This window comes from Pristis pectinata, chromosome 15 (assembly GCF_009764475.1).
Source record: "Pristis pectinata isolate sPriPec2 chromosome 15, sPriPec2.1.pri, whole genome shotgun sequence".
NCBI lineage: Eukaryota > Metazoa > Chordata > Chondrichthyes > Rhinopristiformes > Pristidae > Pristis > Pristis pectinata.
In genome coordinates, this window is record NC_067419.1 from 6507944 (window position 1) to 6521044 (window position 13101).

Consider the following 13101-nt stretch of genomic DNA (forward strand, 5'->3'; position numbering starts at 1 on the left):
CTGTAAACCCATCATGCTGTGCTCTGGCTGCACTCTCCAAGGAAATACTCTCACCATCATTATTCAGAACCAAAGGCTGATTTAAGTGAGATGCCCTAAGGTCTTCTGAAATACCTGCCTGCTTTTTATTATCATTCTGACAGTTGCCTGTTCTTTCTCTGCACTCTTGAATTCTTGAAACAGGCTATAAATGAAATACTCGGCCTTGTGGATGAAATACAGTGTCACCAGCTGTTGCTTGGGTTTCTCCAGTGATGGCACTGACTGCACCTGTGGTTGCCCAAGACATGGGAAATGAGCTGGAGTTCTCATGTGGCATAGGACGTGTATTCTATAGGTCTGAGTACCTTGCTATGCCCTCTTGCGCTTAGATTAACACACTAAGCAGACATCAGAATAATTTTATAAACTAAATTTAAATCGGTTCCAATTCTTGTGGATGAATGTTGTCATCATTCATACCCTATCTTTGTTTAGACTCCTGTCCCTATTCCACCACTTCTCATTTTCCTTCCATGTCTTTACTGAAGACAGGACACCGTGTGTTATAAAGTGCGTCATCTGCATGTGTCAGCAAACACTTTGTGTGGGGAGAGAGGGGGTATTGTTGTTGTCTTGTTTACGTCTCTCCCCCCCCCCCCCCCCCCACATAAATTCCGTGACAGTGATTTTTATTGTGTTTCAAATTTTTGGGTAGTGACTTGTGAATTCTGTAAGGGTGAATTTCTGTAACCCGAACGGCTTTAATACAGGGGTCAACTGTTCCTTCGAGCCAAGAATCGTAATTGCACAATTTTCTGTTTGAGATGGGGGTCTGTTATCACTATTATATTCCATATTGCAATTTATGTATGCCTGCAACTCAAACATGGTTTTAATTTCTTTGCGGTTCACCCCATATCTCTTCTGATCTCCTTTACTTTTGAACTACATATTTTAAAGCTATTTTTTGTCCCGGCACTTTGGACCTCATTACTCCTTTAATGTTTCATCCTGAGTCATGCCCTATCTCAAATTAGTTATAGAATTACAACAGGGAATACTGAAGAGGCTGGAAGTCTCAAAATGAAAGTAGAAAATACAACAAACATTTGTCGAGCAAGTAGTATCTGTTTCTCACTTCACGGGTGCTTCTTGAACAGATGGGTATTTTCTGCATTTTAGAGTATTAGTTACCTCCCCTCAAAGCTTGCTTGCCGCCTGATTGAGCTGCAGACTTCTGTTGGTCCCTCTTTCCCCGGCCTTCGCCCCTTTCGCCCCACCCCTCTGTACATTTCCATCAGCTGCAATTCCACCTGTTTTATCTAAATGCTGTAATTACTGGCAGGTGGCATTGGGATTAATGTAGAGATTACCATCTTTGAAGCCTTGCTCCTTTCTAACGCCTGAATCTGTCTGCAGGTCTTCAGCTCTTGTCCCGTCTTGTGAGTTGAACATGGGTAGTGATTTCTGGCAATTTCTATTTCCCCACCCCACCCCACCCCACCCTCCCCCACCCTCCCCTGCATATAATTTTCCCTGACACCAAGGGGGCAATATAGCATGCAATATGCTTCACAATGCCTCTGGTTAAAGTAATCCCTGTTCCAGCCAGGGACTGTTAGTATTGTTTTCTCCATCCTACATCTAATGTAGAAATGACCTCATGTATTTCTGACCCAGAAATCATATGAGCCAATCTGTTGCATAAGTGTGCTGTAGGATGTGATTACCAATCAATTCCGCCAACATATTACTGTTAATAATGTCGTGCAGCATCAAAGCTAATCTGTTTGGAAAAAGTAGTTTGAGCAGTTTAAGATTTCAACTCGTGTCCATCAGGAGTTTTTCAGTTTTCTGTAAGACTTTTTTTAAAAATAAACTTTCTTTAATTAGGCACACATTATTGCAAGAAAAACAAAGGCTCTGAGATGTTAGTTAAGGTATTAATTTGCTATCTGGTATTATTTTCAATCCTTTAGTCAATTAATTTTGTGTTTAATTGAATAAGCTGAGTAATTTCTGATTGGTGTGAAAGGTTTCACTTTTAGTTCATGAAGGACAAATTATAGTAGAACTCTTGATTAAACCAGCCAGCTCGGGACTTGGGTGCTGGATTAGCTAGCTTTACGGACTACTTGATGTTATTCATATTAATACCAAAACAATTCAGTTTTCTTAGATGTCACACAATAGTAAAATAAATTTCCCACTGAACCATTTAAGTTTAAAGGGAGACTGGGAACTGGGGTGACCAGAATTGATGTAATACTCCAGGTATGGCCTAACCAAAGTTTTATAAAGCTGCAACATAACTTCCTGACTCTTGAACTCGGTGCCTCATCTAATAAAGGCAAGCATGCCATATGCTGCCTTTACCACCCTTTTGACTTGTGTGGCCACTTTCAGGAAGCTGTGGAAGGGAGCTCAGCAAACGTCACCTGGTCAGTCAGATGCAGGATTTACGATTGGTTGAATTGTGGATTTTTTGAGGTTTACTGTATTTTATGTTCCATTGTGAGGGGACACTTGCAAAATTATTTTTCAGCTCCTAAAATAGGGCAGTGACACGGTAGCATAGCGGTTCGCTTGACGCTATTGCAGCGCCAGTGATCAGGGTTCGATTCCCGTCGCTGTCTGGAAGGAGTTTGTACGTTCTCCCGTGTCTGCGTGGGTTTCCTCCGGGTGCTCCGGTTTCCTCCCACATTTCAAAGACGTACGGGTAGGTCAATTTGGGGGTTTAAAATGGGCGGCACGGACTCGTTAGGCCGGAAGGGCCTGTTACCACGCTGTAAGTAAAATTTAAATTAAATCAAAAATTGACATATCCATTCTGTTGTAATCTTTTTCATTGGTCTGAAAGGTCAGTAATAAAGCAGTATGTCACCTAAAAGATGGTGTTTACAACAGAAAAGTAAATTCAAAGGCAAAATTCAGAGTAAGTGTATTTTTGAAGAACATTTTAAACAAAAATGTGCTCCCTTGAAATTGGAAGCATGTGGTTTGCACATGGCTGATGTTTTATGTGCAGACCTGCAGCCTGGAGATTCTGGTATTGTACACAGGTTGTTTATTGCAGCAGGCCAGTGAAAAAACTAGGCTGATGGTGAACAAGTATGGAGGGGTGTTGAGGGGTGTTGTAAAAAGGCAAAGAAAAATACTAATTAAAGTAACAGAATCCTGAGCAAAGGAGAATAAAACTTAAAATTAGAACTATGCCATTTGGGAGTAAAATCGGGAAGCATGTCATTAAGCAAGGATAGTGAAAATCTAGGACATCCTCTACATCAAAAAGCTGTTGATGTTGGGAATCAATTTGCATTTTCAAGAGTGACATTTCTAGATCTTTGTGGGGTATTGACTCTAATCATCTTGAGATTGAAGTACAAGTCAGTTGTTTTTAACTAAAAAGCAAAACATTCAGTCACAGTTGAGTTTATTGTCATGCACAAGTACATGTATGCACAGGTGCAATGAAAAACTTGCTTGCAGCAGGGTTGATTTGTCTTAACACAGATTGGAAATTACTTGTTCTCTAAATCTCACATAATTTGTCTACTTTTGGTAATTGATGAGTTCCATCTGCTTCATTTTTACAGCCCAGTTATCCTACCGCAGAAGGCAGCATGAGCCCACTCCTTTAGTACTAAGACGTAAGTTAATACTGGAGCAGCAGAACACTAGTAAGCTTGAGAGTACGGTTGAATTTTGTTGGCCATAGCCTTCTGATTTTAAAAATAAAACTGGGCATCAGGCAGACATTGGGAGTGTTATCTCACTTTGATACTTTTCTCTAATTCTGTTGTATCTTCCATGTGTTCATTGGATCCGTTAACATGGTAAAATTTTCCCCATAGGGTTGCATTTGTCATAGAATTTGGAGTCTGGCTATTTTCAGAATGTATTTTGGATTGGAGATCTAATACATTTGGGTTTCTTGGTACTTTAGGAATAAACTTAACTGCTTCTGTTTATATTCCTGTGAAAACAGGCTTTTTGCCTGTCTGCTGAGTTTCTTTAATATTTCAGCAATCCAAAATACTCATTAAGTTGAAAGCTGATGCCTGTTGAATACTTCTGGTTTGGAGATGCCAGGCTTTCACAGTAGTGAGAAATGGAGGGTTTGGGATTACATATGGTGCATTAAGGATTGATGGTACTGGGCATGGTCCGGGTCTGAATACTGTGCAGTGCAGTGTTGGTGAGTAGTATTTGGTGTAAGGCAGTACTGGAGAGGTTGGTTTGGTTGGAGTACTGGTAAGACAGTTTATGAGTGTGCTGGTATTGGGCAGTGGTGAGCAGATACAAGTTGATTGGGTGAACAGTTTAGCTGTACTGGGGACTGTCTTGGTTTGAGAATTTTGCTGGCAAGGCTGTGATCTGTTGCTATTTCTAGGGGAAAAAAGGTTGTTGACAGCTTTTGATTGTTGATCAGTGGCTTGATGGGCTATCTTGAGAACTAAGATGAACTATGTTATTGCAGACTGAAATTACCAATACACTATAAGGTGAGAAAGTGTGGGATTCCTTCCAAAAAGATAAGTTGTTTATGCTAATCTAACAGCCTCTTAACTGTAAGTTACAAATACCATAGATATTTTAAAGATTTTTATATAGCTTTAAAGAAAATTTCAACCAGTGGTGGTGTGATTTGGTTTGACGTGACTTGCATGTCATGTGTCTTCACATTAAATGAGATACTTATTGTGACTCTATTGCATACAAATACTGCACCCAATTTACACAACTCAAATTCATACAAGTGCAAGTGAATGGAGACTATTACAAAAATGTTCAAGTGTTGCGATAGGAATATTAGGCCAGGACACTGAGAATTCTACAACCTTTGGCAGCTTAAGAAGCAAATTATATTGTCTTGCACACCGATTATATTGTCCATTGTACACCATATCCACCAGAGACTGGTTAGGTTTATTTATATATTGTGTGAAATTACAATAATTATGACCATTGCCTCTCCTTGCCTCCCCTCTTCCCCCCCCCCCCCACCTCCCCCATTGCCACCCATTGCCTCTTTCTTCACCCCACCTTCATTCCACGTTTGTAGACTTCAGCCCTTTATGGGTTCCAGAACTCAACATTCTTCCAGCTCTGGGCCCCAGTACCTTTGCCCTTCTATTTATGATTGTGCTATCAGCTGCCTTTGGCCATTATCGCTGAAATTTTCTCACTAAATCCCTCTCCCTTCAGGTGATCGTATTGAGCGGAGCAGGTTTTAAGGGTTCAATGGCCTGCTCCTATTGCTATTTTCTATGTTTTCTCCCTCCTTGGAGACTGCCATTGAGGTAGGTATTAAGGAACAAGCTTTTGGTCCTGTGACCTAATCCCACTATTTTTGGCTTGCAGTAATTTTTTATTAATGCTACAGTGAAGTGCTTTGGGATCTTTGACTATGTCAAAGATGCAGTAAGACACATGGTAAAAATTAAGTTAAGTTGAGTAAGATCATCTGGCTCCATTACGCTTTATGTTAAACCATGTTTATCTGATAATGGATGGCATGTATTTTTAAAATATTCAGATAACGTACCATTGAAGTTTGGAAAGACTTCTGAGAGGTGCTGGGAGCAGACATGGATTTTTGCAGCATCTTTAAAGACGTTACAGCGTTACAAAGCTTGATATCATCGTGGAAATTTTTTGTGCCGTCATTGTGATATGTAGAACAGGCAATGTACGCATAATAAATTCTACACAAAGTAATGAAAGAATAACAATTTAAGGTGTTAATTTTGATGGCTGAATAAATATTATGCAGAACTACAGAGAGAACTCTTTTCAGCATTTTTGTGTCCAAGCATGATGCCATTGCAGAAAGAAGCATCTCTGATGTTGCACCATTCATTCAGTAATGCTCTGAAGTGTCAGTCAAGATTATCTATTCTGCAGTGGGACCTAAACTTCACCTGTCTGACTCAGAAAGTAGTGTGCCACTAAGCCTCAACTGACAGTTTAATATGGAATTCTGTGGTATTAACGTGATTGAATTGTGGAGTTAATTTTAAGGAAATAATTTTACAATGGAAATGAATTGTATATTGTCTTCAAGGATTGCTGAGGATCTAATATTTTTAAAAATTTCTCTGTGCCGTTGAAAAGATGCTGGGGATTTTGCTCAAGATGGAAGCTTTCAGTTTCTTTTTGTTTTTCAGGATTGGCAACCGCCTTTTGCTTGTGAGGTGAAAAACTTTCACTTCACACCAAGAATTCAACGACTCAATGAGCTGGAGGTGAGAGGGAATTTGCATTTCTGGGGAAGCCTGAATAGATTGTTACTGTATAATGTTTCTTTCACTTAAACATGATTTTTGCCATTTTGTTTCCATCATCTGAAACCTATTGAGTTCAGCGCTGTTGTTTGGGGTCTATTTCAATGAGCAGTGGGGGTGAGGGAGTGAATACTGGTTTGATGAAGAGAACAGTTAACAGCATTAGCTCATGTAAGAAAGTTGAGTGGTCGGTAGTTTGGAGGGAGTAGGAGCAAGTGTTGGGTCTCTTGGAGAAGACGAGTTTGCAGAGAGCATGGGAACAAGGTAGAAGAGAACCAATGTTTGGGACAAGGACTGTAGAGAAACATTAAAAATTTGGCACAGTGGCCAAGAGGTGAAAAGGCAATGGAGCACAGAAATGGGTTATTTAGCCCGGGTGTTTTAAGCTTCCGGCATTTGTGCTCACACGAGCCGCCTCTTTCCTCCTTGCATCTAAACATCTCAACGTGTTCTCTTGTGATCTTCTTCCTTTCTCACGCTAATCTAGCTTCCCCCAAAGTATATCTATGCTGGTCACTTCAGCCATTCTTCAGGGCTGTGCTCCACATACTAACCACTAGTGTCATAGAATCATTATGGCATAGTTGGAGGCTATTTGGCTCATCCAAACCATGCTGGCTCTGCAGAGCAGACAACTCAATTCCATTTCCCTACTGTTTTCCCATGGCCCTGCAAATATAGTTCCCTTGAGAGATAACAATTTCCTTCCACTACTCATAGGCAATGAATTCCAGGTCACTGCCATTCACTGTGTAATTTACCTTCTTCTTTGCATCACTCCATGTCTCTTGCCCAACCCTCTTAAATGTCACCAACTCTTGGTACCATTCAGTGTTTTTATTCATTTCTCAGGCCTTTTATTCCCATCCCTTACTGTCTTTGAGGAGGTGACAGTGAACCAACTTGAACCGCTGAAGTCCATCTGGGAGGAGCTTTTCTTAGTCCACTTTATCCTAGCCTGTCATAGTCTCAACATCTCTATCAAAACATCCCTTGACTTCCTTTGCTGCAAGGTGTACAACTTGGCTTCTCTATGGCTGAAAATCCTGCATTCTTGGAATGTGGATGTTGGAAGACCAGCGTGCTTGGCCATCTCTCATTGCCACTGAGAAGGTGGTGGTGATCCTAGACTGAACCAAGTTTATTCTTTTCCCCATTTCACTTTTTTTCACTTTTCCCCCTTTTCACCATTTTTCACTTTTCTTACCTTTTCTGCATTGTTTCACGCCACCCCATCTTGGTAATCGCCTCCACCTGTAACTTGACAGTATATCTTAACTCTTCCAGTTTTGTACTCTTGTGCATTGCCAAATTTATTGCTTCACCATCGGCAGCTGCACCTTCGAACTGGAATTCCTTTCCTTAACCTCCACCTCTACCTCTTCACTCCTTTAAGGTACTCCTTAAAATGTTCTGCTTTGAATCTTTCTAATCTTTTGTTTCATTCCTAATATGTGGCTTGGTGTCAACTTTTTGTTTTTATAACATCCCTGTGAAGTACCTGCTAAAGGCATTACGCAATGAAAATTGTGCAGTAAAGATGTTTTGGGTTATTTGTAGGGCTGTCAAATAACTTTGGTTAAAATGTATGAAGAACACTTTTTTTTAATGCTATAATCATGCATGTTAAAGTATAAGCACATTTTTTCTATGAAAGGAGGTTCAACATGCATTGGATTCTGCGGGTAGCTGGATATAGTGCCCCGATCTCTCCTTGGTCCTAAAGTCTACTGGCTGAAACCATCATTTTTACCTTGCAATCCTGAAGTTTACCCTATTAAATTTCTAAGTTTCAAATGAATCTGATCTGCTGTTATGTAAAATTCAGCACTGTCATTAAAACACAATTCATGCATGTGGGGGTATTACAGATTAATAAATAATTAATGCTTTAATCATGCTCATTGATGCTCATTAATCTGTTGCTTTGTTGTGATGGTCAGTTGCTGGAACGGAACAGGCTGGGGAAGGAGGCGGCTCTCTGCGTAAAGTTTGATTTCTGAGTCAAGTGGGGTTCGAGATGCTGGCAGACTCAGTTTGCCACCAATTAATACTGGACATATGAAACCTTAGACACTATTTTTGCAGTCCAGCGAAACGTCCGGTAAATGGTTCATGCATGTTGGGGTCATTGGTAAAAGCTTGTGAAGGGTAGGGTCCTGTTCTTGTTACTGTTTTCCAACCCCTCGCACTGCCAGCACCCACCAGTCAGTTTGAGTGTGCCTCAGTAGCCCACTCCTGTTATTAAGATCAGTCCAATGAAGGAATTAAGATAAAGGTGATACTATTTTCAGTTTCACAACTGAATCACACCATGAGATGATGAATATTTGGCTTCACAATCCAATGTATTCAAAATGGGGTTTCGGAGATGAGCCGAGACAAAAGGAACTAGAGATGAGCTAGGGCTGGGGAGGGAAGTGAGGGGGGAGAGATAGAGGCAAGATAAGCGAGAGAGAGAAGCAAGAGAGTGATTAACAAAAAACAACACCTTTTATACCTGAGATAAGAGGAACTCCTTAGCTAACAATAGTCCAATCAGAAAACCTATTAGATACCTGTGGCAAAACCAACCAATGAGAAAACACACAATCACATGATGGATGGACCAATAAGCTAAGCGGTCATTCCTTGTCTAGCCACTTGGTGTATTAAGCTCTTTCCACATTAAAAAAAACTAGTTAAAACAGTTGAATCCAACAGTGATATGCAGAGAGGCCTAATGCCTCACAGCTATGGTGTTTGAATCAGACACCAGGACTTGGCTCCCTTCACTGAAATCCAGGGGATGGCTTGATTCTCTGTTCCACTGGCTTGTGGCAGTACAAGGTTTTGGGTAGTTCCACAGACAGAAGGATTGGTTATTTATTCCACTCTGGATCTGCAGCTCTGCCTGGAACACTGAACTATGATTGAATCATGTCCTTTGTAGTGCCCCAGAACTGACTCAGAATAAGTTAACAATGCCAAGAGCAGGTGGAGAGCCAGACATGGAAAAGCCCAGATCATGGTATTGTATCTGAAGAAAAATATTATAATATGCTCACAGTTCCCAAAGGTGGGATAAAGGAAATTTGGTATGTGCAAGAGGTTGGAACGGGAGCACTGCAGAAACCTGAGCGTTTTATGCCTGGACGAAGTTGAAGATTGGAGTGGAAGTGATTTGAGTATGATCAGAATATTACATTATGTTAGAAATTAGAAAAAGGAAAGCATTTTCCACTAGAAAATTAAAGAATCTTGCAGTTATCAAATGATGATTAAACTAAATTTATGATTAACTTTTAATTACTTAATGCTATTGCTTTTCTCTATGTAAAGTTGTCAGTAGAAAAGACAATATTAAAAGTGACCTTGGTAGGAATTGATCCATCACCTAACAGCTAAGTGTTTGATTACATCTTGCTTTGCGTGTTCTGAAAAATGTTGTCTTTTTTCCCAATCAACTGAATGTCCAAAATAATAAAAAAAAACCTGTTGAATAACCTTGTCTCAGTTCTTCAATTTAATGTTTTCCTTCTAGGTTTTTATATATTTAAGTTATGCTTAATGCTTGTAACTTCATGACAAAAGTGTTTCTGGAAATTAATGCAACATTGTATGGACTGACATGGTATTTAGATATTCAGCAATATTCCTTACTGAACAAGGTTGTGTTGTATGCTTTCAGGCACAGACCCGAGTGAAGTTGAACTTTCTAGATCACATTTCAAAATTCTGGGATCTGCAGGGATCCACGCTGAAAATCCCACATGTTGAGAGGAAAATGTTGGATTTGTACACACTCAGTAAGGTCAGGCATTCATCCCACTTCAAGGAAATAGTTTGATTATATATTTTTTCTCTGCACAGTCTATATGATTAGAGCAAAATTAAAGGACTGAAGTTTTAGTACCCTGTTCCACCCTATCCGTGTCCTTATTTATCCACAAATAATGAGCTACTATTTCTCTCGTTTCTCATCTCGCCTCCTTTGCAACTAATCCTCATTCCCAACTTCCTGCTTTGATCCTATTCCAATTTGACTGCTGACAAACTAACCTTTTCCTGGCATCCCCATTCCAGTTTTTATTGTAAGCTATTGCCCCTTGGGTACTCCCCCCCCCCCCCCCCCCCAACCCCTTTTCAAATCCATCATCATTGATGACAGAGGGAGTAAAAGTTTACCATGACTAGAAGGGAAAGCAGTGTTGAACTTCCTGTGAGATTGGCCATGATCTCCACAAATGGCAGTCGAGTCGCAAGGTCAAATGAATGCAGGGATATAGTGAGTAAGGCAGGTGAATTGAAGGCACTAATCGACATGTGGAAGTAGGATATTTTGGCTATTATTGAAATGTGTCTTAAAGAGGGACAGGCCTTGTAACTTAATGTGTCTGGTTACAGAATTTGCAGATGAGATTGGGGGAAAAAAAATGGTGGTGAGTGGCACTACTGTTTAGAGAAACATTCAGAGCCATCAGAAGGGGTGGTCTGTTCGAAAGATCATACAATGAAGCTATGTGGAAACATGGGTTTATCTAAACACAAATAAGAGGCTTTCACCCCAGACTCTGGGGGAGGGAGAGTGGGTCTTTCCTTGCGAGTGTTGGTTCCAGGTTCTCATGCTGGTCCAGAGTTCGGTAACTAGTTAAATCCTGTTTCCAGGACACATCTCCCTTCCATTTCTACTGTTCTTCAATGAAATGGTACCACATTGATAGTCCACTCCAGGTCTGATGTTTTTCATCATCCTCTGTCCCGTTGCAGCTGGGCTATAGGTTGCCACAATATCATCTCCATTTTCTACTTCATTAAATGTGTGGCATATTAGTTGTCAGTATGGAGCCACTTGAGTACAGAAGAGAGTGGGATTGATTGCTCCTGACCATTCATACAAGAACCTCAATCCCCATGTGGGATCTGTGGCCTAATCGGGTAGTTCTTTTTCTCTGTCCGAAGCCTCTGATTGCTTTTAATTTTATGGTAACAGTCAGTGTTTCTGCCTGCTGCTGAGGCCAAGTTGCTATTGGAGTTGCGTTTGGGTGGACCCATTCTTTCTTGTCTCACTACAGCCAGCTGGTCAATTTCAAATTTATTACAGTTGAGACCTTGGGTCTGAGTAAAGTAAGCTTAACTTCCCTTTCCAAGTTCTGAGGAAGAATTCCTGACCCGAAATGTTAACTGGTTTCTCTTTTGACAGATGTTGCTTGACTGATTGTGTTCTTAGCATTTTCAGTTTTTGTTTCCAAATTACGTGTATGCTAGTGAAGCTGAGAGGATGACGCAGTGGGGTATTGTCCTCTACCTCAAACCAGTCTAGTTACGTAATACAGTACAGGCCCATAATGCCCGTTCTGACCATAATGCAAATTTAATCTTATCCCATCTGCTTACACATGGTCTATATCCCTTCATTCCCTGTCTGTTCATGTGCCTGTCTAAATGCCTTTTAAACATTGATATTGTATCTGCTTCTACCACCTCCCTAGGTAGTGTGTTCCCGGTACCTACCACCCTCTGTGTGTAAATATAAAAAAAACCTTGCCTCATAAATCTCTTTTTAAACATTCCCCCTCTCAGCTGTAGATAGCAGTTCCAGCAGTAGATAGGTTTATTTTACAGTATCAATCTATCCCAAAGACCCTCTCCTTCAGTTAAGTTGTTATTGCTTATTATTCTCAGAACTTCAAAGACCATTAATCACTCTTGTGTATAGTCACCTCCAGACGAACACACTGTCCATTCTTCAGTTGTGATGGATTTTTAATCTTCTGACTACCACAGTTCAGTGCAAACATCTTTCCCAAAGAACAAAAGTGGGACAGCCCAGTCAAGAACCCCTTGGGTGACACAATGTATAGAAGTAAAAAAGGAAACAAGTGGGGAAAAAACTAAGAGCATAACAAAGAAAGAGCTGTGGCTTCAGGAGAGAAATTAAAAGGGAGATTGGGAAAGCAAAGAAACTGCGTGACAGATTACCCAAGTGAAATCAAAGGGAAATCCAAAGTCATTTCATAAGTAGGTAAAGAGCAAGAGATAACTAAAAGAGTAGGCCCAGTTAGAGACCTAAAGGGTAGTTCTTGTGTAGAGTTTGAAGGTAAGGTTCTTGATACATATTCACAAAAGTGAGGGATTATGCTGATGTTGTAGTTAAGGAATTTGTGTGAATTATTGGATGGGATAAATGTAGTAACACAGAGTATTTAGAATTTAGCATCTTTGAAAGTATATTTGAAAACCAGGCCTAGGTTGTTAAAAGGAATAGAGGTGATAATTGCACTGGGTCTGACTACAATTTTTCAGTCTACCCTGATGATAGGGATGGTGCCAGGATTGGAGGATGGTTAACACTGTTTAAAAAGGAAGGAAGGGATAAACTTAAATTGCAGGCTTGTTGGTTTCATGGGTGGTGCATAAGTTACTGGATTCCATTCAAAGGAATAGTATTAACCACGTAGAACAGCAGTGATTAATTGGGGAAAGTCAGCATCATTCCATTAAGGGGAAGGTCATATCTTACTAACTTTTGGAATTCTTTTGAGGAGGTAACAAGGAGGTTAATGAGACCAGTGTATTTGGATGTAAGCAAGGCTTTTGACATGTCCACAAGCTTGTTGGAAAAGGGCATGAGATCTAAGAGAGAATGATAGGTTGCATCAAAACTAGTGTTGAGAGGCAGAAGGTAATAGTTCATGATTGCTTTTGTGTTTGGAAGGCTATTTCTAGTGAGGTTGCACAGAACTTAGTGCACAATTGCTTGATTATTCTAATCGTTATGTTAATGACATAAACTGAGATGTAGAGGGCATGATGAAAAAGTTAGCTGATACTGTTTAAAAAAAATTGTGGT

General features: G+C 40.2%; 1 protein-coding gene across 2 annotated transcripts in view; it reads left to right on the plus strand.

Annotated features, from left to right (window-relative positions):
* kdm5a (lysine (K)-specific demethylase 5A) overlaps window positions 1-13101 on the plus strand; it is a 160308-nt gene that overhangs the window by 7630 nt on the left and 139577 nt on the right. For both annotated transcript variants that reach the window (XM_052029933.1, XM_052029934.1), the window contains exons 2-3: window positions 6153-6230; window positions 9940-10062. In XM_052029933.1, the coding sequence (XP_051885893.1) occupies window positions 6153-6230; window positions 9940-10062 (201 nt within the window). The remainder of the gene's footprint in view (window positions 1-6152; window positions 6231-9939; window positions 10063-13101) is intronic.